Genomic DNA, 27,949 nt, shown 5'->3' on the forward strand with positions numbered 1-27,949 from the left:
GTGCTGATCGGAGCCGCCCGGGTCCCTTCTTGACCGGGGGTTCTGGTCTAAAACCGGACACCTGGCGACTCTCCATAGGCAGCCACCCCGCCCCACTCGGCTCCAGGGCCAGGCCCGGGCTGCTGGGAGCTGAGAGCTAAACACAGCTGGGTTTGCCCTGAACAGAAACGGCCCATGTGAAAGGAGATGAGTGGAGACGGGAACCCCACAGCCAGGCCGAGCAAACTGGGGGCTGGTGGGGGGCACCCATGGCCAGGCTGAGCGAAGGAGGTTTGGTGGAAGGATACCCCACGGCCAGACCAAGAGAACGTGGAGTTGGTTACCCCCACGGCCAGGCTGAGAGAACGGGGGATCGGGGGAACCCCACGGCCAGCCCAAGGGAATGGGGGAGTTGGGGGGGGTACGCCATAGCCAGGCCGAGGGAATAAGGGGGTTGTGTGGGGGGTACCCCACAGCCAGGCTGAGGGAATGAGGGGGTTGTGTGGGGGGTACCCCACAGCCAGGCCGAGGGAATGAGGGGGGTTGTGTGGGGGGTACCCCACGGCCAGGCCGAGGGAATAAGGGGGTTGTGTGGGGGGTACCCCACAGCCAGGCCGAGGGAATGAGGGGGTTGTGGGGGGGGTACCCCACAGCCAGGCCGAGGGAATGGGTGGTTGTGTGGGGGGGACCCCACAGCCAGGCCAAGGGAATGAGGAGGTTGTGGGGGGGGTACCCCACAGCCAGGCCGAGGGAATGGGTGGTTGTGGGGGGGGGACTCCACAGCCAGGCTGAGGGAACAGGGGATGGGAGACCTGCATGGTGAGGAGCGAGGGCCATGCCGGTGACTGACCTGGCGGTGAGAGCTGCATCGAGCGGCGAGCTGCCCGATGCTGCTGGGCTCCCAAACTTCACTGCTGCCGGCAACGTCCTCGCAGGCACGATGGGCCGAGGGATTCTGCTCTTTGTGCTTAAAGTTTTCCCCTCTCTTCCTGGATGGGATGCCTTCCCCTCCCCCGTCCTCCTTGGGACGGAGTCGTCTGAGTCATGGGTGTCCTCCTCCGAGCCGGTGGCCGAGAGGGTCTCCGAGGCACGTCTCCGCTCATCGCTGGAGGAGGCCGAGGAGGAGGCGCCAGAGGCCAATCTGAGGATGCGGCTTTGCCTTCTCTCCATCACTAGGCGAACCAAGTCAGGCTGCTTGGCCCTCTTGTGAAGCCTCTCTTTGGCCGAGAGCGAGGCCGATAGGTCTGAGCCGGTGTCCTCCTCGGAGAACAAGATGGGAATCCGGCTTCTGTATCTGGCACTCAGAGGCTTCCTCGGGCCCTGCTTCACCGTTCCCAGGAGAGCCTCGGCTTGCGTAAGGCGCTCGGTCGCCAGCATGGTCTTTTCTAAGCTAGGCTCTCCTGAAACCAGCCGGCCAGTTTCTTCCAAATCCAGTGCCAGCGCGGCTTTGCCTTTAAGCTCCGGCCTCTCCTCCGGGGACTGGGCCACGCCGTTGGGCAGCGTCAGCGGCTCCCCTGCCATCTCCGAGGAGGTTTCGATGTGATTGACCGAGAGCGCGCAGCTTTCCATTTCTCCCCCTTCTAAACCAGAATTCGCACTCCCATTTTCTACCAACCCCAGGTTCTCCTCCAGCGCCTCCTCAAGGATGATCTCCTCCAGTTGGCCCGGAGGGCCGTACTCCTCATGCCTCACCAGCTGGTTGCCGGAAGACATGACGTTCAGATGGGTCTTCTCAGCAATGTGAACAAACGTGCGCTCGACTTTGGTAAAGGGGGAGGACGTCGTGGAAACGGCTGCTGGAGGCTTTGGTTCGGACTTCAGGATGGAGGACAGGGTCCCGGGCTCCGACACATCCAGCTGGCTGCCCAGGGGCTGGGGCCTCTCGCTCTGAGGCGTTAAAGCAGCGAGTGTCCCCAGATCGACGTCTGGCGCCAAGTCGGTGGTGAGTGGAGACTTCTTCATGTCACCCGGGGAAAACAACACCAGCGTTTTGGAGCCTTCCTCCAGTTCTAAATCGCCATCGGCCATGGAAGCACGGCCCTTGGATTCTTTCTGATCATCGGCCAGCAGAGTGGATGGCGCCCCTTCCTGACTGCGCTCCGTGCTTTTCTGACTCACGTCGCTGCTGGAGCTACTGTGCATGTCAATCTCTTCTCCCAGATAACCAGCTTCCTCCTCCTCCTCGTCCTCCTCCTCCTCCTCTTCCTCCTCACACTCCCCGTTCAGTTCCAGACGGGGCGCCGGCAGTTTGCAAGGAGCGGTCAAGACAATGTTTGAGAAGTCCACCTTTTTTATCCGCTGGAGGAACCTCGGCTTTTCCCTAGAGTCTGACACATCCCTTTTAAAGTCTTGATAAGGCAAATTTAAAGGCACCGCCTTGGGCAGACCATTCATTTCAAAAGGGTTCAGTGTAAACACCTGGAACAAGAGAGACGTAAAAAAGAAAACACTTAGTATCAATGTCACAACACCAACCACGGCGGGAAGGGTCATGTGACATGTCTGTCTTCATGCCCATGAACCAGCCTCCCCTAGCCCAGGGCACTGGCGAGAGGCAAAGCAACCCTCCAAAACCATGTCCTTGTCATCGGGCAGTCTCCTGTACGCCTGCTCGTCAGTGTCACCTAGGGCATCCAACTCCTTCTACAGCCGGGCACTTCCAGGCTGAATGACAGCTCAGTATACATTTAGGACCGCACCCCCTCTTCATTCCATAGAGGATACCCCCTCGCCCCGACCCCTCGTTCCACAAAGAGCAAAGGGAGAATATGGCCTCTCTGGAGTAAACTTCGTTATTATCTGTGTTCAGCACCTTACTGTCACACTCAGCACCACTCAGTTAGAGCCCCGCGGCTGTGGCCTTTTGCTTTTCCATCCCCATCCTCCCCGCCCCCTTCCCTGGCTGTCTTATCTGTGTCCCCGTCCCATCAGTGACTCCTAGTTCCCCCCACCATGGGCTCCCCCTCTTTCCTTCCCCAGTCCCTCACTACAATGATCAGCAATTAGTGAAGGCTTCGGTAGGTTTTACTATTAACACTCCCGGAGGGCTTTGCTGTTTAAGCTTTGATGTTTTTTTGACACCCCCCGGTTTAAATCATTGGAAAGATCCTGCAATACCCAGTTGCATTCAGCAAGCTAGAGTCCAGGATCTCTTCTGGCTGTATTACGGGGGACCAGTGTCAAGATAGCTGTTGACTTGAACAATCCAATCTCAAATTCTTTGCCGAGCTGCGCTGGGAATTGGCAAACAGGCAGCAGCTCTGCACAGAATAACGTGCCTTGAATGTCAACACCCTTCATTCTTTTGTGCACCTGAGGCATCGGAAGCAGACTCCGAGTTGGTTCCAGACCGCAGGGGAGCACGGCCGTGTGGAGCTCCTTGGTTGCAGGGACAGAGTGGTGAGATGTCCTTTTAGCACACCCACGTCCTTACCTGTGTTACTCTCACTCCCTGGACTTGGTAAAAGAAAGACATCCCAAAGGAATTGTGGTCTGAGGCTGTTCGGCCCCCCAGCTCTGAGCAGCCGGGTTAGCCTAGGCCGGGGCCGCGCACCCACACTGCAAAGCTCCCCCCCCCCACACATTACACCGTGTCCGCCCTGGGGTCGTGCTCCCCCCGGGTGTGGTGCTAGGACTTTCGCCATGGCTCTTAGGGCTGCAGACAGCTGAGCTCCTGTGCAGTTCTCTCCCAGTGAATTGTTGGACGGCTCCTCTGTCGGCAGGGGCACACGGGGGATGGTGGGAAGGCACTGGAGGATTACTGGCACTACCGTGAGTTAGCCTGCGTCCTCACTGCAAAGCCAGGTGGGTTCCAGCCCGCGAGAAAGCAGCACTCAAGCTCTAACCCACCCCCGCAGCCAGCCTGGGCTCATAGGCGCGGGAACTAGGAGTGCAGGGGGGGCTGCAGCACTGCCAGGTTTGACGCGGGCCTCCACTGCCCCCCGACGCCTGGGGTCCTTGCTGCTGGCCCCATGCGTGCCCACAGTTGTGGCCGCAGCCTCGGCCCCATTACGCCGGTCCAGATCCCTCCCCCTCCCGGAGACAGGGCCCTGCTCCTGGCCCTAGCGCTGGGCGGGGGCGGACAGGGGAAGGGGACTGGCTTTCAGCATCCCCACTATTCAAAGTGTTCCAGCGCCCCTGCCTGGGCTGAACGCACCATGGACTCAGCTGCGAGGGGAGTCAGGAACAGCGTGCGTTAACTCAGCCGTGAAGGCAAGGCCTGACCACGGTGCAGGACCAAGACCTGGCTTCTAAACCTGCATGCCCTGGGTGGGTCATTTCTCCTCACTCTCCCCAGCTAGAAAGCAGGGCTAATGATATTGACCCACCTTTGCAAAGCCCTTTGAGATCTAGGGAGGCAGACGGCTATATGCGGGAGGTGCCGATGGCAGCTCCGTGGTTAAGAGTACATTTACACTACCATGACTATACCAGCGTAGCTATGCTGGCATAGCCCTGTAGGATAGACACAGCCTACAGCCTCTCCCCAAGTGACTGTAGCTACGATGAGGGAAACATTCTTCCATCCCCACAGCTGTGTCTACACTGGGGGGGTTGTTGCCGGAGACAGGGTTTTTCACACTCCTGATCAAGTGCAGACCAGGCCAGAGATTGCACCATCGATTCTTTTCAACGGGACCACTGCAATTTTTCAGCTCTGTTTCAATGGGACCATTGCAATCTTTGAGTTCTATTGTTTTGAGAAAAACTACTTGGAACGAGAAATCTGAGCTTGTTTGAATTTTCAGAGACGCTTCTGATTCCAACAGTAGCTGCTGAGTTACCGTGGTTCCAAAAATCCCTTCTTCCCGATTTTCCGCCTGGGGAGGCTCACCTTCCATCAGAACCTTATGGGCAAAAGGCAGACTCCTCAGAGCCCACGCACAGCACAGCAGCCCGGCGGGACCTGACCCAGGGAGCCCAGGTCTCCTCGGCAAAGAAGGGTGATGGAACTGAAAGGGTCTGGATTTTCTACAGTACGTTGGGGGGAAGAAGGGGGCTCAGGATTGGGACTGGGAGGGGAGGCTTGGCACCTTCTCGCTGCTGGGGCCGAAGGAGAATGGATCAGCCCCAGGTGTAGATTAGAGCAGCCCGAAGGCTGCCCTGGCTTGCGCCCCCTGCTGCCAGAGTCCCTCTGGGCAGTACAGCAATAAAGAATTGCCAGGGTGCAGATCTGTCTCTGTTATGCCTCCTCCTGCCTCTGCTCAGCTCCAGAAAGCTCCCCATGCCAGGAGATTCTGTGCGGGGGAGATGCTCCATGCCAGAAGCCTGGCTGAGTCTCCCTGGGGTGCAGGCCATACCCTCCTTTCAATCTCTTTGATTTCACCCGTTGGAAACCACAGGGAATTCAATCTCGAAGAAACACTTTGTGAGAGACAGAGCAGGCTGCTAAGGGACTCAAAGCCAGACAAACCTAGGAAATACAGCGTAAAGCCATAGATCTGTGTAACCCCATACCCCCCCACTGCCCAGACACACACTGTGCACAACGAAGTCACCACAAGTGACACAGCCCCTGCTGCAGGCAATCTCACAATGGTCCAAAAACTCCCAGCCTTCGAGCAATCCCGGCGAGGCAAAAATCAGAGGGATCGACTCCCACATTGCACTGCAAGCCCGGAGACCACGCGTTCCAGCCCCAGCTCTGTCCCTGATGGCTTATCACAGCCTCCACCTTGGGGATAATTTAGCATTCGCCCCTTTCCCAGGTAGCGGAGCTTAGAAGAAGTCTCTCTATACAGAGCTGGGACAGAACCTGGTCTCTAATAGAGCAGCCAAATCTCATACACCTTGACACACAGTCTTTCAGAAAAACAGGCCAAGTTAGGAGCTTGTTTAACCCATGCCAACACAATGGAGCTTTGTATCAACCCTCCGCCCCAGGTTCTGAACCCACAGCCTGCAGCTTTATAGGACAGACCGCAGTCACTTCAGCTATAGGCTAGGAGCCGCTAGCCGGAGGAAAAGAACGCTCTTCTCCTCTGGGTAGACCATGCCTTACAGGGGAGATACAACACACAGTGTCCAGCTGACCTGCCAAGCATCACACTGCCAGCGTGGAACACATGCTTGGTGCAGGTTAGTCACAGGTTCCTGCACCGCTGGTAAAATAGTCATTATGTGTGAGAGATACCGTCCCTGCCACACATGAGGGGAAGGTACCCTGAGCGGTAAACCAAGAGCCGTGGGATGTGCTGTCCGAGTAGAGACCTTGGATCTACGCCCAGCTCTACCTGCGGTGACTTGGTGCAAATTCTCACATGTCATCTTGGTGAGCTATCGTTACCTTGCCAAGGCAGCAGCAACACCTTGGCTCAGAATACAGGTGAGGAGGTATTTGCAGCCATCAGGGGAGGAGTGGGATTAGAACTCAGCCCTGGGCTGGTAGGTAAGCGCACCTTCCCCATAGTTCTGGGAGCAGACTCTCTCTGACTTGTCTTCTCCAAACTCTTCACGTCATGGCAAGCCTGCCTGAGGTTATCAGCTGAAAGTCAACAACCCTGATCCCTTCAGGCCTGCTGAGAATTGATCGCAAATCTGAATGAAACACTGGCTGCCTCCGACATCTCAGTGAGCTCCTGGAGTGGGGAGATGCTCACAACCCTAGCTCACTAGTTAAACATGAACCTGGAGCCCCAGGCAGAGCTGACAAGTGAACCAAAGCAGGCCCGCCCTTGGCAGAACAGTAACACACTAGGGATTATCTAACCAAATAAGCACATTCCTGACCTGCGAGGATGGAACAAGAACACCCCGAGTAACTACGTAAACAAACTCCCAAGAGCTGGTACAGGGACGCACTGACCCCTCGTAAGAGAAGCAGGGGATGGCAGGATAACGGATGAGAATGTTTGGTTCGAACTCGCAGGTACAAGGTACAGGCTGATAACGAAAAGCGTATGGAATGTAATATGTAACTTGTTTGTATCGATGTATAAAAGGAGAGTGGAAGGAGGGGTATCTTTGTATTGATCTAGGGGACAGAACTGGTACCTTCTCACAGGCATACGTGTTAGTGTATCTGTAGCTCCTATGGGGCACCGGCACCGTGCTTTGTCAACAATGAACCTGGCCGAGCACCTCTGCCATCAAACCGAGCCTGTGGTCTTTCTTGATGAGTAACTCGAGGTCTGCGGAATCAGCAGTCTGCATTCTCTGCTTGTGCGGCTAACACCGGAGCTCCGAGAACAGCTGCACTTGCAGCGCTGACAACTCTGCAGCACCACAACATGAACAACTGCCAGCACTGCATCCCTGGAAACCAGAGGTCTTATCATTTGCGCCTCCTGGGAAAACAGAGTGAACTCAGCTGGGTGACAGTCCAGCCCAGCTTACCTGGGGTTCACAGAGAAGCTCTTGGAAAGGAGTAAGCCCTGTCTGTCTAACAACTGAGCTCTTCCACTTGTTGCTAACGGTCAGCATGACACATCACAGAAGGCTCTTCCAACAGATTTAAAGGAGAAGGGGTGAAAGAAAACACCATCACCAGGGTTGTGCCTTTGATTCTTTAATAAGGTTTTGGTAGTATACAAGCTTTTTCCGATTGTCTGGGTTAACATACATGGACTTAAAAAAGGCACAGAATCCATTGCACAGCTTCTGTTTTGTTTTTTAGATGAAGTTGCTCATTTGTTGTGGTTTCAAGTGTAGGATCTTACAGTACTCGGCAGCATTTACAGCGTGTTCTACATACAGGTATTCAGTGCATGCTTTTATACAGGAGTTAGAATTCAAATTCTCTCTCAGGATCTCTATATACACAATAATACAGTGCTTTTCTTCTGAAAAAAAGGCTTTAAATTGTTTCTTGCATGCTTGGTCTGCCCAGGAGAATAGTGCAAGCATATAATACAGTGTTATTGCAGTACAAAAAGGCTGAGGGGTTTACCTTAGGCTCTAAAGGGATTAGACACAGGAAGAATAAAAAGGCTCAGGGAAAAACAAGCTTTGGACCCCTTCAGACAACTTGGTCCTTCCAAACCAATCCCTCATTACCTTTTAAGCCCCAGCAGGCAGTTCCCTCACTGCAATGGGCTTCCTCTGAATACAGCGACAGGCAAGACCTGCTGTCAGACAAACGCGAGTCTGTCGAATGTGCTTCCGCGAAGACACTAGCCTGGAGGGTTGCATAAAGGGGACTTTCTCAAGAACCAGACCCCCAAACTGAACTTTCCACAGCAAACCAGGCAGCTCATCTACACTCAGCACCACTGTGTCCAGGCTAACCGCATGTCATAAGTACATCGGCACCATCGAATTCTGTCTGCTTGAAACAGAAACGACAACTACACTCTTCCCCCCCCCCCCCCCCCCCCCGCGCGCACCTTAGCTGTCTGATTTGGACTCGATCTGGCTTAGCAGCGACAGACGCGCAGCAATGAGCCATTGGCTGTGGGAGATAATGCAAAGGAAGGATATGCTGGTCCCTGAGTTTTTTCATGGGAGCTGGAAGGTCCAAGAACAGAAAGCAAGTTCCCGACGCGACTCAGAGCACTGCCTTGGGAACGGGAAGAGGCCTTAGTCCTGAGGAATGCAGATAGCAAATAGACAGCAAGAGTTTTAGTCCAGTCTTCCCTGTAACAGCTTTCAACTGTCGGGGCCTCAGCATATCCTGGAAGTGACATTATGCTCTGCCAGCAGTGACTGAACTCACTGGGGACTGGGAAACTCGGCAGAATTTACTACAGCGAGGGGGAGAGGCAACATCTGAGTGCCTGAAACAGCTTTCTTCCAAGCCAGCTGCCCCAGGAGGTAACCCGGAGCAGGTGCCCTCACTGAGTACAATCCCGATGCTAGTCCCCAGACGCCTGTTACTCCAAGCTTCGGCAGCACCGGTCTCATGGAGATGATCTCCTTTCCCAGTGTCTGACCACTGGAAGCTACACTGTCCTCCTCTTGAGCTTTAGAGGTGCATACGCCACACCCATCGCTATGCTAGCTGTGTGCCCGGCTTTTCACTGTGTGCGCTTTTCGGGTTTGCCTCACACCCCTTGGCAAGACGTGCTAGACCTGTGAAGACGTGCCAATGCCCCTGCCCCTGCCACCGAACTCCCTACTTCTCCTGCGATTACCATCCCCGGGAGAGTCTGCCTCCAGCTCTCTGCTTGAGGAGCCGCACCAATGGGGAAGGACTGTTTTCTCTATCCACAAGAGACCTAGGAAACGGCGAGCAAAGTGGAAGGAAAACGATGCCAAACGTGTTCTAGTCTCCGATTGCGAAAGCAGCGTGATAGCAGCAAGAAAGAGGAAGAAGAAAAAAGCCTGCAAAGCCAATCCCTTCCCCAAGCAGTAACAGCCCATGTACGTTAGCAGTGCTGGCCAGGAGCCTGACGTGGTTTTCTCAGGAAGGACCAAGCTGAAGGGGCAGGCATCCCATGAGCACCCCCTTTATTCACCTGGGAGCGTGGAACAGCGTTTGCAATGAGCGTGTTTCATGTTGGCCGATCACCTGCCTGCGCTTGTGATGAAGCTGATGAGGAGGAAGTTCTGGGAGTTCTTGTAAGGAAGATACAAGCCGGGTTCGCTGGGTGACAGGAGCCAACATGAAACGCCTTTTGCACCCTGAAAAAATAAAACCTCCCAACACAGAGCGAGTTTCTCTCTGGATGTTAAGATGCATGCAAGTGAATGTAGCATGGAGATTAGTTTCACCCCCACATTACGTGGTTTAGCAGCTTGTTAAAAAAATGTACATTCATTGTAAGATCACTTCCCACAATGGTTTTTGTGGTACAAAGAAGGAATTTCAATACATCAAGTGAGAGTTAGAAACATTTCCTATACATGAATCTTTGTGCTGTCGTGTGGAACTGCCAATGCAGATCTCTACGTTACAGTGACCCAGACAAAGAGCACACGGTACGAGAATGCAGTAAGGGAAGGAACTGGCACACCGATCAGCCTTTACTCTTTGTATATAACAACTGAACAGTGCACAAAAAACATTCTCATGGACTCAACCCCAAGCGCTCACAAGTGACAGCAGGGCCCTCCCCATCACAGCATTCTGTCATTGGAAAACAGCTGCAGGTGAATGGAAACAGAAACATGCTATGAGACACTGGGACGGACTAGGCGCCAGGCCCTTTGCTCTCATCTGCATACACACGTAGGGCCGGATAATCCACTCAAACCAGACACGACAAGGGTATGGCCCTTTGTTCCACTGAGGTTCTCCTTTGCAATAGCCCTTGGGGTACTTGTATTGATGGACACAGGCCCACTGGCCTTGCCAGAACAGAAAGTCCGTGCTATGCCTCTGTGATAAACCTGGCCCATCACATTCCTGGCAGGGCTCACAGACACGTGCAGAACTGCCATACAATCAGCAATGGAAGCTCCAGCAAAAAAAACCCACCGTCACCATGGGGGCAAGGGTGAGAAAGGGGGGGGCATATTTGGCTTATATTGGCCAGCCTCTCCAGTGACCCGGTCATACCCGCCTATCCGTGTGCGGCAGGAGGGCAGATGGAGGGCAGCCAAGCTAGGAAGAAAGGCACCCCATGTTTTCAAGTTGAGAAGTATTTGGGGTTGTTTGTTTAGTAGAAACAGAAAGAGGCATTTAGGGATTTTCAGGGCTTCAGACCTTGTCCGGGAGAAAACACAATCCCGCTTTTATCAAGGCACGTCTGCACCGCAAAAAACCCACTCCCGCTGCAGCGAGTCTCAGAGCCCAGGGCAGCTGATCGGGGTTCATGGGGCTCATGATACAGGGCTAAACAGCAGAGTAGACATTCCTGCCTGGGCCCCGAGCCTGGGCTTCAGCCCGAGCGGGAACATCTACACGGCCATTTTCAGGCCCACGGCACGGACCCGGGTCAGCTGACTCAGGCGCTGAGACTGGCAGCGGCAGGTTTTTCTTGCAGCGTAGACATACCCTGGCAGGCAGCTCTGTCTCTTCCCCCTGAGCAATGCTAGAGTTTGGCCAGCAATTATTTCCCTAGACTCATTGACCACCAAAGAGATTTCCACCTTGAATGCACTAGGATAAGAGGGCTCTCAGCTATGCAGTGCAAGCTACGTAGAAAGTGCCTCAGCTCAAGGTAAAGATCTGATTGGGGCAGGTCAAGGCTCTCCACTACACCTCATATTATCTAGCAGAAAAAGCATTACAGGTTAACGATACACAGTACTGCTCATGTGGCCGGGGAGTACAGAGATTCCATCTATCCCACTGAAGAGATGCCAATTTCACGGGACCGAATGACTTTACGTGACGGATCTCCTCCCCAGGCCATGTTCATGAGCAATAGAAACCCTACCTTATCCTTGCTAGAGTACTCTTGTGCCACCACGGAGCACTTAAATGCAGAACACACATGTCAAAGTGAACTAAGTGCTAATAACACGCGGAGGAAGCATGTCAGAAAATGACGATGCAGGGGGGAATGACCTGGCATTGATTTCAGTGCTAGTGTCAAAGACGCTGGTGGGTAGCCTATTTATTAGTCAGCTGTTTAACATGAAAGAATCTAAAATAGAAACGATTTCTTCTTTCACTCATTCCTTGCCCCAGGATCATGGCTCTGGATTCAGGGTAGTGCATTTCTGTATGAGACACACACCAGCGACCAGTGAAACCCCAGGATGCTTTTTGGGATAGTCCAGGTATTAGCCCCAGTGTCCCAGTCAGGCTTCTTCCAGCTCGGGTAATTACACTCTGCCTCCTGAACTTCTCCCTGCAGTGTCAAATTCTTTCTTAGGTCAGGATCTCCTGGGATGCAGGCATTTAAATGGGAGAAGTGATTCCTATTACATATCCATACACTTTGGAAAGTGCTTTGGGATTTTTTGGGATGGCGTGTGCTACCGAAAGGTAAAACACTCTAACATTATTGAATAAACTCTGAAATGGGCTTTTTAGAGCTCAGACGAATGAAAGACTTCCAATTTCTCTCTGGAGCTCTGAGAACTACCTGTCAATCAGACAGGAAGCGCTCTCCAGTTCCCCGTCTCTAAATGGCTTTGCTCTGCTACAAACTGTCTGAAAAGTGCAGTGCCCCGGTCCCTCACCCCGATTCCCTTAGGAAACCCATGCAATGGAGAAAAGGCTGAAGTGCCAAGGGTCATTTCTTGCCTCTAGTCTAACTAGAAAGCCTGAAACAAAGGCCCCGGCTCTCAGAGCAGGCGACTGCCACGGCCATGTCCTGCCAGACAACTGCTCTGTGCCACCAAAGACAATGGATAGGTCAAATCCTCAAGGCCACCAGCACCCGGCAGCGCAGGGGGACGGAGTCGGGCACTGCCCCCAAGGAACCCTTTGGATGAAGTGGTGTGGTTAGTTCGAAGCACAGAGCAAACACCGGCTGGAGCTTTAGTTTTGTTTCCCATATGGGAGCTGTCACAACCGAGCGCCCTTTGAAATGAGGAGGATTATTAACAGGCCTTCGCATCAGCTCAGTGGCACTGCAATGCGTGGGCGGTGTCAGCAAAACAGGGAAGTGGCTCGGAGGAGCTGTGCATCTCTCCCCCCCCCCCCAGTGTGAAGAGACATTCCTCCCCAGCGAGGTGCCAGCTGCGAAAATGCCTTTTAAACAGCTTCTCCACTTCAGCGAGGGAAGGGAGCAAGTTTACAAAGCATAAAGCCAGTCTCCTAGACCCCCACCTCTGAACGCAGTCTCTGAGGTATGCAGGGGAATGTGGGGCGCAGGAGACAGGCTGGGGGGGTGTAGGGGAATGTGGGGGTAGGGGGCAGGCTGAGGGAATGCAGGGGGATGTGGGGATAGCAGATAAGAACTGTGCAGGGTCAGGTGAATCTGTGGGGTGAGGCCAGGAAGCCAGGGAGCACCGAGGAGGGAATGTCTGGGGAGGAGACTGAGCGGGCTAGGGAGGGAGACAGGCCAGTGATAAGAGAGAGGGATGGCGAGCGAGGGAGCCCTGCCCTGCAGCCAGCGTGGAGGCCGCATTTTTGCATGTGCATCTCAGATTGAATTTTGACCCTGAATTACTCCCACCCACCCTGGACACCAAGTTCACAAACCAGAAAGCAAATAACCCTCCAGTCTATGCCTGGATCCACAGTGACAGCCAGAGGGATCTGTCTGAATCTTTGGACTAGTGTCAGCTTGGCAGGAAAATGCCTCGCCCATCCCTCCGGTCACGGGCAAGGCAATGCACTGGTGGCGCCTAAGCTAGGCTTGCAACATGGCTAGGCTAGGCAGATGCCTCTGGCTGGTGCCCCTCCCCGCCAGGAGAGACAGCTTTAAGGGGATGCTGGGAGGAAGGCTGCAGCTGCGTCTGGAACTCGCCATATCCAGGGGGCCTGGCCCTCCCCTGCCCCACACAGGAAAACTGGCGAGGTCTGCCCCTTTCAGAACACCCCTGGCAGCAGCCTCGGGCATCACCATGTCATTTGGTCCTACCCCGCGGGCAGGGAAGGGTGACAGAGGGAGAGACGCTCGTTGTGTGTGTGTGGGGGGGTGCCATTCACCTCACTACCACAACGGACTCCTCTCCTGCACCCTATCAGCCGTGCAGCTAAAAGGGACTTGGACAAAGGATGAAAGCAGCAGAGCCCCTGGGCAGAAGACGACTACAAATGTGGGGGGAAGCACCCCAAACGGGTGAAGGGTTGATATTCTTTTCCTTGCCAAGCCTCTTTGGCTGCTGGCTTTTGTTTACCTGCTTCTGACGCAGGCCACCAAAGATTAACGTCCCCAGCAGCAGAGCGCCACAGAGCCCGTGTTGGTCTAACGGCAGCACGCAAGGGCTGGGAGAGTGCTTCCCGTGACAGCGCTCAGAGCTTGCCCTTGCGCTCTAGAAGGTCTTTGCAGGAGACTAATGCACCAGCTCAAACGAGGGCCAATGACTCACCAAGGATGGTGTGATCCAGACAATGGAGGAGGGAGATTGGAGGCCTTTGCCTAGAGCTTCCTAAATTAGCTTCACTCAAGCATTGATAGCAACGTTTTCACAGAGAGGGGTTAGAAGTCAAGGTCTCATCAGCTCTTTGCTATGGGACGAAGGGATGGAAGACTACGGGTGTTGGGCATAGAAAAGAAGGAACTGAGGGGGCCCAGACCGCACATGGAAACCAGGATATAGGATAGGAGGGTTTTTGCAGATAACATACAATTTGATCTGCACTGGATTCTACCCCACTGTGGCCTCACAACGTTAGTGGGGCTTATTTTGAATAAGAGCGGTAAATACTGACAGGGAACACGTGCTGTGCAGAATGGGGCACAGGCCAACAATAACAGAACGCTGCTCATTCAGGAAACAAGCACCCCCGGCTCCCAGTCCTAAACATTGCTAATGCACACAGATAGAAGGCACCAAAGTCTGACTTCACAAAGACCTCCCCACGCCATTCTCCTTTGCCCCCATGGGGGTCCACAAATATGCTTGGCACCGGGCCCACAAAAGGTTAATCCAGCCCTGATAATTAAAGGCTTGTAATTATGCTAGCGCTCTCGTTTATTAACTGGCAGAACATTGGATTCTTCCAATCCTCTGGAACTACTCTAATTTTCCAAGACTTTTAAAAATTAACGTCAGTCATCTGGACAGCTCTTTGGCCAACTCCTTTAAAACTCTTGGGTGGGAGTTCTCCAGTGTGGCTGATTTTCACATGCATAGCTTTAGTAAATGCTGTATGTTCAAGAACATGCTGTCCAGTAAAAGCAAATGTTATGACAATACAAAGAAAAAAAAATCAGAGTTGATCAATCCTTCAGAAATCATCTCCCAGAACATTATTCTCGAGGGGAGCGAAAGCTTGTTTTTCCCTGGTTTCTACACCTAGCAACATAGGAGGGACCAAATTGGTCCCTCTACTCTGGTTTCCCCACTCTGGCAGGGACCAATGCCTTGCTGATGATAGGACTAAACCCCAAACTGCAGCAGAAGTTTTTGAACTACCACAAAAGGCTGCATACATCACAAATCCAAAGAGATGAACAGAGGACTCCTGTGAGGACATGCATGGACCACAACTGAGAAGGAAGCACTCCTGGTGATTCAGTCTGAACCAGCCCTCTGATGCAGTACAATGTCAATATTAGAATTCAGCATCTCTCTCTTAACACCCAGCTCGGTCTTGCCTGGTCACATCAGCACATTCTCTGCTGTCTGAGCTCCCCAGAACTGGGCTCGGTTCCTTCTCCAGCGTCCTCTCCTCTGGGCTCACGTCCCTCTAAACCCCTACGCCTCCCCAGTGCCCCTCTCCTTTCATAGACCAGCACTCACTTGCATCTTCTCTCAGAAGAACAGACCCAGGGCTCAGTTCAAGAGACGATAAATACTGCATTCACTTAACCACAGTGGGCTGTAATCCAAGCCTGTCCGTACACTGCAGCTACACCGGGAGGCGCAATAGTCCCCAGAGAACATTGACAGATGACACCGGGGTTCTGGTGACAATGTCAATCACCCCTGACGTTCCAGAGCCCCTCAAACTCCAGGCACTGTTTCGGATGGGGTCTCCTGGGGCTCCGTGCAGCGGGTGCTGAGGTCCAAGGCCCACAAGAAACCTGATCTAATTAGTAAGAGAAAGCAAACTGGCATGCCTTGGGATATGGCTCTCCACGGGCACCAGGAGCATGTGCCAGGCAGGAGAGTCTCTAGAGAAGCAGCAAAATAATACTTAGAATTCCTGGAAGTTACTTTCCTCTTTTCCTCACGTGACAGCTGAGAACAGCTACCCTGGGACTCCGTATGCTCACCCGTTCATTGACAAAACACACCAAAGCAAAATCAGAGCTATCACAAGAACGGACATGGCAAGGCAAGGTGGCTGTGCTGGTTCGCCTATGAAAAGCCAGAGTGCCTGAAGCTTCAGGGATTTTTCAATACAGCGATCTGCAGCTAGGCCGGTAAGGAAACCCTTACTAGCCCACTACACTGGGCAGCGTTCCCGGGGCAACGCAGGTAGGTTTGGAGCAGCTGTAGGAGGGGAGAACAGACAAACAGGCTCACTGTCACACACCAGACACAGTCACAGGGGACAGAAAGGTGCGGTCACCGTGTGAAAAACAGACTGCAACAAATGTTCTGGGATTTCAGAGCAACAGAGAAATGGTGACCGGGACTCCACAGAGAGACAAATCCTGAGGGAATAACTCAGCCAAACGTCCAGGGGGACTCTCCCTGAATCCAGGCCGAGTCAGACGGCCCCCAGATTTGGCCCAGTGTAACAGACTAATGACGACAAATCTGACCTGGATTTTACTGGAGCGTGGGCGCTCTCTGAACCTGCACTGCCTCTCCACTCCGGGCCTAACCTGAAAACATGTTTGGCGTGTTCCGTGAGGCAGCCGTGAACTCACAACCCCGTGGCTGCACGATACCACTACGGAGCCCAGCAGAGGAGCTCTGGAGCCAGCCCACTAATACATGTCATATTCACCGGGGCTATTCCCATCTATCTTCAGCCGGGATGCAGCCTCGCCCGGCGTGTCGGATGGCTGGAGCGGCCGGTGTTCTCAGTCTGGGTTTTCTCTCGCCTGGGTCTGGCTGAGGGGGCGTTGGAAGTTACAGTACCTTAGGCCATGTTGTCTGGGGTTCAGTATTGCGTTAAGTGGTGACGCACTGTGGGGAGGTGGGCGTTATTATTGCATTACGGAGGCTGCTGCTCCTCCGTACGGGCTATGTTTTATGGGTGAAGCGGGCCCACACCTGCTGGAGCTGGGACCTGGAAATGCGGAGGACAGAAGGCATGAGTCTGTGGTTTCCTGCCGTGAGGGGCATGTGCCTGCGGTGGGGCATGCGCACGGGGCTGCTCTCCGCTGACCGGCTGCGCTGTATGAAAGTGCCACCGAGCTGAGGGTAGTGCTCTGTCTCCAGGGCTGAGGAGGAGAAAACGGAGGACGCCAGTCTTCTGAGGGGGCTGTACCTCGGGAGGGAGTGCTGGGAATGCCTGTCCTCCTCCAACTGAAAAAGACCAAGAAGAGTGGAGGAAAAGGTGTCAGGTACTCGCTCCTGGTTTGTGCTGCGCATGCTGCAGACATCTTCGCTGGCGGGTGGCAAATGCTTTCGTTCTAGGCTGACCTTACCTACTGCTCTGCATTGGTAAACTGTGTCAGGCTGCCTGGAGACCCTACGGGACAACTAACACCTGCACTCAGATTGCATCAGGGGAGCGGGGCAGTCCTGCCTCCCCCAGTGACGTGGGAGTGTGACAGAGAGAGGGAGCGGAGGACTCCTGCACACCAGTCCCCTGCCCCAGCTGCCAGGCACTGGCTCCGCAAGCCACCTCCATCACCTGCTCCTCTGCATCGTTCAGCTTGGCACTGCAGCTAGGTCATTCAGACAGACACCTTGCGTACAGGTAACAGCCAACAGCGGGGCACTGCTGGAAACTCTCTGCTAAGACCCGATACCATCACATTCCCTGACTAGCCAGGTCTGGTGGCAGGCTCCTTCCAGGGTCTCGACGGCTGGCCCCTGGGATTCGCAAATGAACCCTCCTGTGAGCGGACAGCTCAGTCCTTTCTCTTGCCTATGCCGCTGAAACCACAGTGTGTTGCCTCCGCCCGTCGCCCCAACAGGGGCAGGCTTGGGGCACCGGTCCTGGGCACGGGGAGAATCAGGGGCTGCTTGGAAGGCAGTCAGTGCGGAGTGACCACTGCAGCCATTTCTCAAAGGAAGTTAAAGGGCCTGTCTAGAGTGGAGCCCAGGGAGGAGGGAGATGTAAGCCCCTTCTCTGATCCTGGGCAGGCCAGGAGCCTGGGAGTCCTAAGATACGCTCGGGTTCGCTGTCGCTCCACCCTGCCCCAGTCCACCTCCAACAGGCCTCTTCCTGCCCCACGTGCCCCTCTGCCCCCACTCACCCATTACAAGATGTTGGTTTATGCTGGCGGGACCTCAGCGCACCACTGACTGCTAAGGAAACCGACACACTCCTTCAGGAACAGCGCCCAGCCTTCCCCGTGTGCTGAGGGAAATGGAGGCTTTCCAGCCACGTTCCCTGGTTCTTTAGCTTCAGGGGACTTGGGAATACTAACCCGCTCCTCCCTTTTCCACAGCTGTCTGCCTGAGCCCCGAGGAGCACGCTTGTCTCTCAAGTCCACTGACAGCCGTCAGGCCACCGGCGGCCAGAAGGCCCTCAAAGCAGCATCCTTCCCAGTAAAGGCTCTATCCTCTCCTCCTTCGTGCCCCTCCTGGATAGACACTTCTCGGAGGAGGACGCGGCACTCCCCGGGAGAGCTGACAGCACAATCTGAGCAAAGGGGTGTGGGAGGGTATCGTGACTTGGTTCAGCTGCATCTTGTCTATGCCAAGCCTGTCCTCCTGACGCAAACACACACACGTAGACGCTGGCTGAGCTCCCCCACCTGATCACATGGCCTTCCAATATTCCCCTCCCACATCCCTTTGGTAGTTACACGGTCAGTTCTTGAGGACGGGACCTTATCTAAATGCCAAGACCGACAAATCCCAGCCAGCACATGCACTTTCTCACCCAGGAGCCAATCTCCCGCTTGGGTACCTGCTGTAAAAGTACAGATGACTGGGCATGTCCTTCATTTAGTTCAACTCACCCTAGCGCTCCGACTCCTGCTTTCTGTGCTTGGCAGACTCAGAGTCCCTTCTCTGCCAGCGATGGAGCGCGTTTAGGCTTATAAGTGCTTCTCAGGGGACCATTAGACCATCCAGTCTGACCTCCTGCATCACACAAGCCAAGGACCCTCACCCAGGGACTCCTCCCTCCAGCCCATAAAAGGTGTCCGAGATGCCCTTCTATACCCATCACGCATGATGAGGTATGGCTGCCTTTTGGGGTGGGCTGGGAGTAAAGCAGTGTCTCCTTTAAGTGGATGATTCGCTAATGTCTGAACTCTACCGCCAAAGCACCGAGGACCCAAGGACCCAATACGTTTATGGAATTTATGCCGGGGTTAATGGATGGGAAGGCGCTCCTACCTTGTCTCGCTGATATCTGTTAGACACAGTCTCTCACTGCCTGCCACTTGGTGCTAGGGCTTGTTGTATAATTCTGATCTGGACAGACCTGTGTGCAGTATGCCTTTCCTCAAGGGGCAGGGAGGACGCAGAATGCAGCAGGCTATGGTATGGCTTAAAGGAATCTAGTCGGGTAACTACTACTGAACTGTAGGTCTGGATTGCCATGAGCCAGAGCGCTAGTTAATACATGTAAATGAGCTATACTTTATGTAAATTGCTGTCTTTCTTCCCTGAGCCTCCTACTGCAAAGGCCATTTGGTTCCACGTATAGAGCCCAGAATCCAAAGAGCTTCTTCTCACAGGCACGATCTCTTGGAAGAGATACACCTTCTCTGTGTGTGTACATATATATATGCGCCCACTGGCCATCTACTGTATTTATCTACTTATAGGCACTCTGGCCTCTGAGGCTGGCTCTACACTCACAGCTTGCCGCTGATTGGGGGGAAGCTGGCACACGCCCAGACCCAGCTCTCACTCTCTCCACTCAGTGACGTTAGTCTGGCTTGGTGGCACTTACACAAGTTGGGGCAGTGTGGGTACATCCCGCTTCCCATCCACGCAGCCCGTGCTCTGCACAGCACAGCCCATCTCTCCTCAGTGGGGAATGGTTCCCTAGGCCCCCATGGGGTGCCCTGGGGCAGTGGGGAGGGGCGGGCATCGGTGAAGGCACCAGCTCCTCCTTCACAGCCAGTAGCAGCAGGGAACTGTGGGACCCAGAAGAAGATATTAGGGACCAGAGGGGCAGGCCGTGGGGGACAGAGCTCCCAGGGTCTTTTGGAGCAGGGGAAGGGGGCAGGGGCAGGAGAGTCTGAAACAGCCTCCTACATTTTGCCCCTCCATCCTATTCTCCCTTCTTCTGCTCTGGTCCCTTGGTACTGCCCCACCCCCTCCCTGCCTGCCCCTTCTGCCCAGCCCCCTTCCAACCTGTCCCCTATGTCCCTGCCCCCTCCAGCCTGTCATCCTCGGCCAGGCTCTGGCCCCCCTGCCCAGACCCTCCTCGCACCTGCCCCTGTCACCCTTAGCCTCTCCCCTGTCTGTTCTGGCAAGACAGCTCCCTCCTCCATACTGCCGGGGTGCCAGCAGGGGAGGTTCGACAGTCTCTCTACTCACAATTCTGGTGCCTGCAGCCACAGAGGCCCCCAGACACTGGGCGGAGCGATGCAGGGAAAGTCCTGCCCAGCCCCTGCACCTCTCTGGACAGGTGGACAGAATCGCTTTGGGCTGCAGCCCCACAGCAGGTACCCCCGGCGTCAATCAGGCCAGGCCCCACAGAAAGCGAATGTAGGGAAAGCAGCACTGTCTGGTGCTGCGATTGCTCTCCCCTGGGTCTCTCACCCATGCTACTCGCAGTACCTGTCGAGAGCTCTGTCCACCGGAGAGGGCTCGGGATCTTTGGAACATTAGCAGTAAAGGTGATTTGCTCTGGCTAGATTCGCCATTCCTAGCTGTGCCCTGCCAGACATGGTGGATCACAGATACGGCACAAGCACCACCCAGCCTTTTCAGTGAGGCCACGCGGCGGTACCACACTGGGCAGCACTAGGCCTCAGAGTCAGGCCTGGGTGTTTTTCTTTGGTGACTCAATTTTAGCCTCCCATGAATGCTGTCCCAGAGCGGGGTCCGAGATTCCAATGAACCAACACAGGCAGCTAAAAACAAAAAAACCCACCAGCAAGTGTGTGTTCCCAGCCTGCACTACGAGGTGCTCAAACCTACACTCGACAGTACAGAACCAGTCGCAGACTGGGCATGCATCTACACAGCAACCCGGACGGAAAGTCAGCGCTCCACACGCCTGCTTCAGACACCCCACTTCCCAGGCAGGCACCTGCTGCATGACACAAGAGTGATAGAGAAGATGCGAAGTAGTGAGAGCATGAGGTAGAGTCAGGGGACTTTTAGGAATCACGAGGGCAAGGTGTGGAGGGAGGGTGGGGGGGCAAGGCGGCACTGTCCCTGCTCTGCAGGTAAAGCATACATCACGTTCAGCTCTCAACCACACCCAGAACCAACTCTACAGAAAACAAACTTGAAAAAGAAAAGCAACATAAAAACGGCCCCACCGGGTCAGACTAAAGGCCCATCTAGCCCAGTGTCATCTCTTCCGACAGTGACCAATGCCAGGTGCCCCAGAGGGAATGAACAGAACAGGGAATCATCAAGTGATCCATCCCCTGTCGCTCATTCCCAGCTTTTGGCAAACAGAGGTTAGGAAAGCCATCCCTGTCCTTCCTGGCTAATAGCCATAGATGGACCTATCCTCCATGAACATATCCAGTTCTTTTTTGAACTGTTATAGTCTTGGCCTTCACAACACCCTCAGGCAAGGAGTTCCACAGGTTGACTGTGTGTTGTGTGAAGAAATACTTCCTTTTGTTTGTTTTAAACTTGCTGCCTATTAATTTCATTTGGTGACCTCTAGTTCTTGTGTTATGAGGAGTAAATAACACTTCCTTGTTTACTTTCTCCACACCAGTCATGATTTTATAGCCCTCTATCAGATCCCCCTTTAGTCGTCTCTTTTCCAAGCTGAACAGTCCCTGTTTTATTAATCTCTCCTCATACAGAAGCCGTTCCATCCCCCTAATAATTTCTGTTGCCATTTTCCGAACCTTTTCCAATTCCAGTATATCTTTTTTGAGATGGGACGGCCACATCTGCACGCAGTGTTCCAGGTGTGGGCATCATTATTTATGTACCAGCGCTGTTCCACCAGCATCCATAGGCAGAGGCTGCAGAGAGAGCCCCTGAGCTAACCCCAGTCTGTAATCCCCTCAACATACTCCGTACTCCAGGGGTGGCCAACCTGTGGCCCTTCAGAGGTTAATATGCGGCTCCTTGCATAGGCACCGACTCCGGGGCTGGAGCTATAGACGCCAACTTTCCAATGGGCCGGGGGTGCTCACTGCTCAACCCCTGGCTCTGCCCCAGGCCCCGGCCTCCCACTCCACTCCTTCCCCCAAGGCCCCCACCCCTTCCCCTGAGTCTGCCATGCCCTTGCTCCTCCTCCCCCCTGCCCCCAACCCTCCTGCACACCACCCAACAGCTGATCGCGGCGGGCGGGAGGCACAGGGATGGAGGGTTAGGTGCTGATCGGCGGTGCTGCTGGTGGGAGGGAGACACTGGGGACTGGGGGGGGGGAGCTGATGGGGGGCTGCTGACTTATTACTGTGTCTCTTTGGCAATGCACATTGGTAAATTCTGGTTCCTTCTCAGGTTCAGGTTGGCCACCCCTGCCTTACTCCAACACCCATATACCTACACATAGAGCTGGGTGGTAGCACTGGGTATAGTACAGGAACTCTGCTAGGGAATTGGCTGATAACTTCCTGCCAGTGGCGGATGAAGATAAACGTGTCCATGCCAGTCCTCTCCAGACTACCAGCTGTCTTCAGCACCACTGCTCGCAGCCCCTAGCAAAGCACCACAAGTTTCTGTCTTGTCCCCCCGCTGGTTAACATGCAGATGGGGTTGTCAAGAAGGTTAACGTCAGGTCTTCCGTATGCTGGTGGCACACAGTCCTAGCTGATGCCTGACCCTGCTGGTGGAATAACTCAGTGCCCAAAGGAGCCCAGGCTAACCAGGACAGTTGTAATGCCCAGAGAAGGGTGGAGGTAAGCGGAAGTGACCAAAGTTCTCTCAGCACCCCTGGCGGATGGATTGCGCCTGCCCTTCAGTACTTTCAGTGTCACCCCGTTTCGAGACCTCCACGTGGCTTCTCAGCGGTGTCGAATGAGGGAGCAGCCTGCCTTTTCTGGAAGCGTGGCCCTTTATCCGCCTCTTCGTCCCAGCAAGTTTTGATTCCTGCTATTGCAGCTAATGCAGAATGTGGTGTCCAGGCTCTGCGGAGGGGGCTCCTGGGCAGCCCACAGTTTGCCTGGATACCAGATGATTTCTTGGTGACGTTTAAGGTGCTGGTTGTGATCAATAAAGCCCTAAATGACGGAGGTCCTGGCTACCTGAGAGACACCCCCTTCCCTACGCGATGCTACGGTGGTTATGGTCATCACAGCCTGGGAGAGAACAGCCCCCAGTGATCACTCAGCAATGATCTCGCAGTGGAAAGGGAGAGACGCAGGGTGCTCTGGGGGAGGGTTCCTTAGCGGTGGTTCGGCAGAGCCCAGATTTGGGGAGCTGTAGGGCAAACCGTTAGTTGTCTGTTCTCCCAGGCTGTCTCTGGGGATTGGGGTCAGGGAGCAGATGGGAGCTTATTCTGGTGCGGAGGAAACCCATAGAGAGCAATGGTGGAGCACTGTCTGTGTTTGTTAATTCTGTGGCATCCAGAGAGCTGGGGCTGGCTGTGAGCACTGGGGTTCCCCGTGCACTTGGGCAGGGGCCCCCCTGCTTTCCAAGCTGTGACTCTGGTGGGTTTAAAGCATGTAAGTGCCAGGAGACTCACACATCCGTGTCTAGAAACGGGAATTCGCTCCCAGACCCCAACGCACAGCAGCAACCCTCCTCGTTAGCACCTTTGCTAGCCACCAAGGAAGCCCCGGGAAATCACCTCTGTGCCACGGCCCCTTTGTGCCAGCCCAAGCAGTGTGCCAAAGTCCACGAGTCCCCTCCCTCTCAGGGAACAGCCCTGCTGCGGGAGGTCCACTGTGGGAGTGGAGCGCTGGCTCTGCACCTCCCTTAGGAGCGGGAAGCCCTTTGGACAGGCGCCCCCAGAGGCAGGAAGGGGGCCCAGGAAGGACATTCCTGTGCCCTGGCTGTTCTGAACTGCTGCAATCGCTCAAAGGCACAAGCTCGGGCAGCCCTCAGGGCTCTATAGAAACTCCATGTGGCCTGCACTGTGGGCTGAGCTGGGCCCAGCAGCCCTGGGGGGTGAGGCATGAGCCCCCCGCCCCCCCGCGCCGGCCAAACATCTGCTCCTCGACACTGTTCACCAGGCATGCTGTTAAAAACTTGCGTTTTCTACATTGTTCAGCCCCGGCTTACCATTCTCAAGGATGCACCCGGTATGACCTCCCCAGCCCGCCAGCCACGGGCAAACTCAAACGGCTGCGGGACGAGCAAAGGAACAGGACAGTTGGAGCAGAGGCTCTGCAGGAAAAGCCTTTATCAGACCTACTGAGGCAGACAAGCACAGAGCCGCCCTGTCAGAGGCAGTGGACGCTTGTTCTGAATGGGGGGCAGAGGGACAGGAGGGGGAGGAGGCGCCGCAGGGGCTGCTCCAGCCCTGGGGGGGCCTGCTCTTGCCTCTGCCCCGTGGCTGCGGTTTCCAGTGAAGACCATCTGGCCAGCTCAACGGGGTGCAAGTGAATAGAAAGAAGGTAAATCTCTTGGGGTCTGGGCAGAGCCAGCAGGCGGAAGGGCTGGCTGACTAGGTATGTTGAATGCGTTGACCAACATCTGAAAATAGCTCACCAAGGAAAATCCCCCCAGACGCAGGTCAGAGGAAAGCCGGGGAATGGGCAGAGTCCTGCTCACAAGAGAAGCCCCTACCCAAGTCCCTTCCTGCTTGCACGGCATTGCCCACCAGTTCCTTTGTTCCTCTCTTTTCTCAGCGTGCTCATTAGAGGGCCGGGGACACATTTCACAAGAGTTGGGTGCACCCCACGGTCCTGACAAAGCTCCAAATAGGGTAATTATATTCTCCCATCCTCACTTCCCCCTGCAGTTCTAGCTGCCCACGGTATCCCTTCACTTCCTGTCCTAAACCGATGCCTGCTGTTTCCAGGCATGTTAAACATGGGGGGGGAGGGATAGCTCAGTGGTTTGAGCATTGGCCTGCTAAACCCAGGGTTGTGAGTTCAATCCTTGAGGGGGCCACTTGGGGATCTGGGGCAAAATCAGTACTTGGTCCTGCTAGTGAAGGCAGGGGGCTGGACTCGATGACCTTTCAAGGTCCCTTCCAGTTCTAGGAGATGGGATATCTCCATTTTTTTTTTTTTTTTTTTTTTTTTAAAACAGCTTTCCCGTTTCACTGCCCTTGCCGTGGCTGCATTTCAGCAGTGTCATGATTCGTGGGTGTGTGCCGTCGGTCTATATAGATATGTATGGACCATATGGGGAGCCAGCAAGGGCTCTGGTATTTACGATGCCTAACACGCACTGGGAACGCCTGGGAGCTGTCACAACTACTGCAGTGGCAGGAGGTGGGAGGGAGAGACCCACCCGTACTATGTTCCCCTGCATCTGACCACGCTGGACTTGGCCCGTGGCCCCAGCAGCCCATGCCCCACTCTGAGAGCACCCCAAGGGGCAGGAAGTCCCCCAATCCCAGGGGCAGAGGGAAGAGAGGGAAGTCCAGACCTCACTCTGGTGCCACCATGTGGGGCAAGAGTCTCTCACCGCTGCACTGGGATCCTCTTGACTACGCTCCAGACACACCATGGGGCACCAGAGGCCCGTCTTCCTCCTGGGAAAGCAGCCGTCTCATGCCGCTAGCCCTGTAGCTCCACTAACAGCACGCTGTGCTGGGGCCTCCAGGCCTGGGGCTCAAACCCTGCCGCTACAGTTGCACACAATGGGGTTTATTTTTACCATTTACAGATAACCCAGGACATTCCAGAAAAAGGGGATGTCAAAAGAAGGATAGCCAGGCTGCAGGGCCAAGCACTTGAAACTCATGACAGGCCAGATATAGAGCTGCCCCCTTGTGTGCACGCACTATTTAATTACATGAGCACGCACTATTTCTTCCCCAGGATCAGGCCTCACTCAGTGCACAGCATAGGCACACCAAGGGGCAGAATTAAGGTGGCACAAACCACCATAAACCTGGCACTTCCCACCTGTCAAGTGCTTGACTGCGGCCACCTCTAGGGTGAAGGTTGGCTGCTATTAACCGTGCACACAACACTGCACAGTGCGTTCATGGCTCTGCCGTCCCTTGGTTCTCCTCTCACCTCTTTGATGGTACTTCCAGCATCCCTTGAGTAGGTCCTATCTCTGCTCCCGCTAGGCTTTGTCCTTGGTCCCCTGATCGTCTAGCTGCACATCTTACTCTGGAGCGGCCTCATCTGCTTGCACGGATTCAGCCCTGGTACCATATTGGTACTGAGGACTCAGCCACGGGTTTGCCTCTGCCCAGCCCTGTGCCCGTCTCTCTGACAACACCTGAGTAGCCCACGGCCAGGCTACACTCAACACGGCTAAAACAGGGCTCCCTATCCTCCACAACCTACTCCCCACTTCTGCCATCACCACCGCGCTCCTCGCCATCTCGCAGGGCCAGGAACTTGAGAGCATTTTCAGCTCCTCCCTCCCACCCTAGCTGTTACTAGCTTTGCTGTTTCTCCCTCCAGGAGCCTTCCCTTCCATCCCAGCAGCTCAGACATGTCCCTGCCCTGGGCATATCCCACTGTGATTACTGCAGCTTCCTCTCCCACCCGATTCCCTCATCCCTCTCCTCTTTGAATCCTTCCCGTGACTCCCCCTTGCCTTGAGCATCGAGCTCAGCGGCTCATCCGCTCCGTCTAGGCGATGCACAGCTCGGCCTGCACCTCCTGGCACATCCTACCTTGTACTCTTTGTGCTGGCAATGATTTTATCCCCCTTCTTCCTTCTCCTACCCATGGCTTTGTGCCTCCTTCCATCATGCTCCTGTGCCCTGACCAAACTCCCAGTCCTAGTGCACCAGGCCTCTTGCTCTTTCAAACCTGTCCTAACGAATCAATTCTGCCATGAGACCAGAGACATAGGTCAGGAAAAATCCCTCTCCAACTCAGTGACATGTCTGGGGAAGATGAAGATGAAGAAGAATAGCTAACAGCACCACGGGCTATGCAGAGTGTCTTCTCCTCTCTGTGTCAGTTCCTCGGACAGGGACTGTTTTTATCCGCTTCTTGAAACTCATGACATGCCAGATACAGAGCTGCCCCCTTGTGTGCACGCACCAGGAGACGGCCTTTAGTTACATGAGCACGCACTATTTCTTCCCCAGGATCATACCTCACTCAGTGCACAGCGCCTGGCACGCTGGCAAGAATGAGGAACATGCTCCAAGAAATGGCAAAGTGTGCAAAGGTTTTCAGAGGGGACTGGTAGCCAAAATCCCAGAGCACACATGCATTTGTGTTTCTATCCTGGGCAGCAACTGGAAGGTTGTAGTCACTGTCCGTGAAATTAACCTGCTGCTTTGAGACATTTTTACTTTTGGACTCTGTTATCTGGGTTTGGATAAAGGCTCCTTCCTGCTTCAGTAACAGAAAGCCAGGCACACACACACACACACTAGCAGCAACCGCACTCTGATAGATTCAGTCATTCGTAAGGGCAGTCTAATCCCCTTGGAGAGAAGGAGCGAGAGACCGCCATCCTTTCCAACACCTGGGAGATGCTGGGACAGGACGGTACTTCGATAGCTAAATGGATAACTCCAGGAAGGTACTGCTGTAAGAAGACAGGATTGCAGCTAATCTCACGTGTAAGGAGCAAACAGAACTGGAGGCCAGGCTCACAGAGGTCCAAGGGAGTTCAGTGGGACCAGGAGTGGGTCCAGTATCTACACAATAACACCTGTGGCTATCGCCAGCCGGTCCTGCAGTGAGTGGCACCTCCACAGACACCCTGCACGGCTCAGCAGATGCACTCGCACGCACGCTGCCTGGTCAGAGCGTTCACAGACTCTCAGGATTCCCGGAGTTAGCTCACGGCACGCAGGCCGTGCTGGGCGGACGGAGCCCCTCCACTCACCAAGTGCTGCTCGGGCTGTTGGAACAGCCAGCTGCCAGGCCGGCGCAAGCCAAGTCCCACCAGATGTTTCTGAGGGAGGGCTGGATAAAAGCATGCGGGGCTCAGGGCCCTTAGCTCTACACAGCTCCTTTCCTCCACCACAGGGCTGGCGCGGAGAGCTTTCCTCCCAGCTGCCGCCCTCCTCCCCACCCATTCACGTCTCACGCAGGAGTCCGTAGAGGCTGCGTGACTGCCCAGTGCACGGTCCTCCCCTCAGAGCTGTGCCGTGCACCGAGAGGCAGTTGTAGGAGCTAAGCATGGCTGGAAGTGAGAGGGAAAACCAACCATTCAACCAAACCCGGCCCTGGCCGGCAGCGCTGAGTGGCCACGGACCTGGATCCAAGCCCAGGCACTCAGGGAGCAGCTAGGAAGGGGCGATTTG

The 27,949-nt window shown here is 54.8% G+C and overlaps 1 protein-coding gene across 3 annotated transcripts in view; it reads right to left on the minus strand.

The window, feature by feature from the left end:
- Positions 1–27,949, minus strand: part of TTBK1 (tau tubulin kinase 1) — a 144,411-nt gene that overhangs the window by 6,845 nt on the left and 109,617 nt on the right. For all 3 annotated transcript variants that reach the window (XM_065589857.1, XM_065589858.1, XM_065589859.1), the window contains one exon: positions 830–2,397. In XM_065589857.1, the coding sequence (XP_065445929.1) occupies positions 830–2,397 (1,568 nt within the window). The remainder of the gene's footprint in view (positions 1–829; positions 2,398–27,949) is intronic.

The sequence above is a fragment of the Chrysemys picta genome, chromosome 3 (assembly GCF_011386835.1).
Source record: "Chrysemys picta bellii isolate R12L10 chromosome 3, ASM1138683v2, whole genome shotgun sequence".
Classification (NCBI taxonomy): Eukaryota; Metazoa; Chordata; order Testudines; family Emydidae; genus Chrysemys; species Chrysemys picta.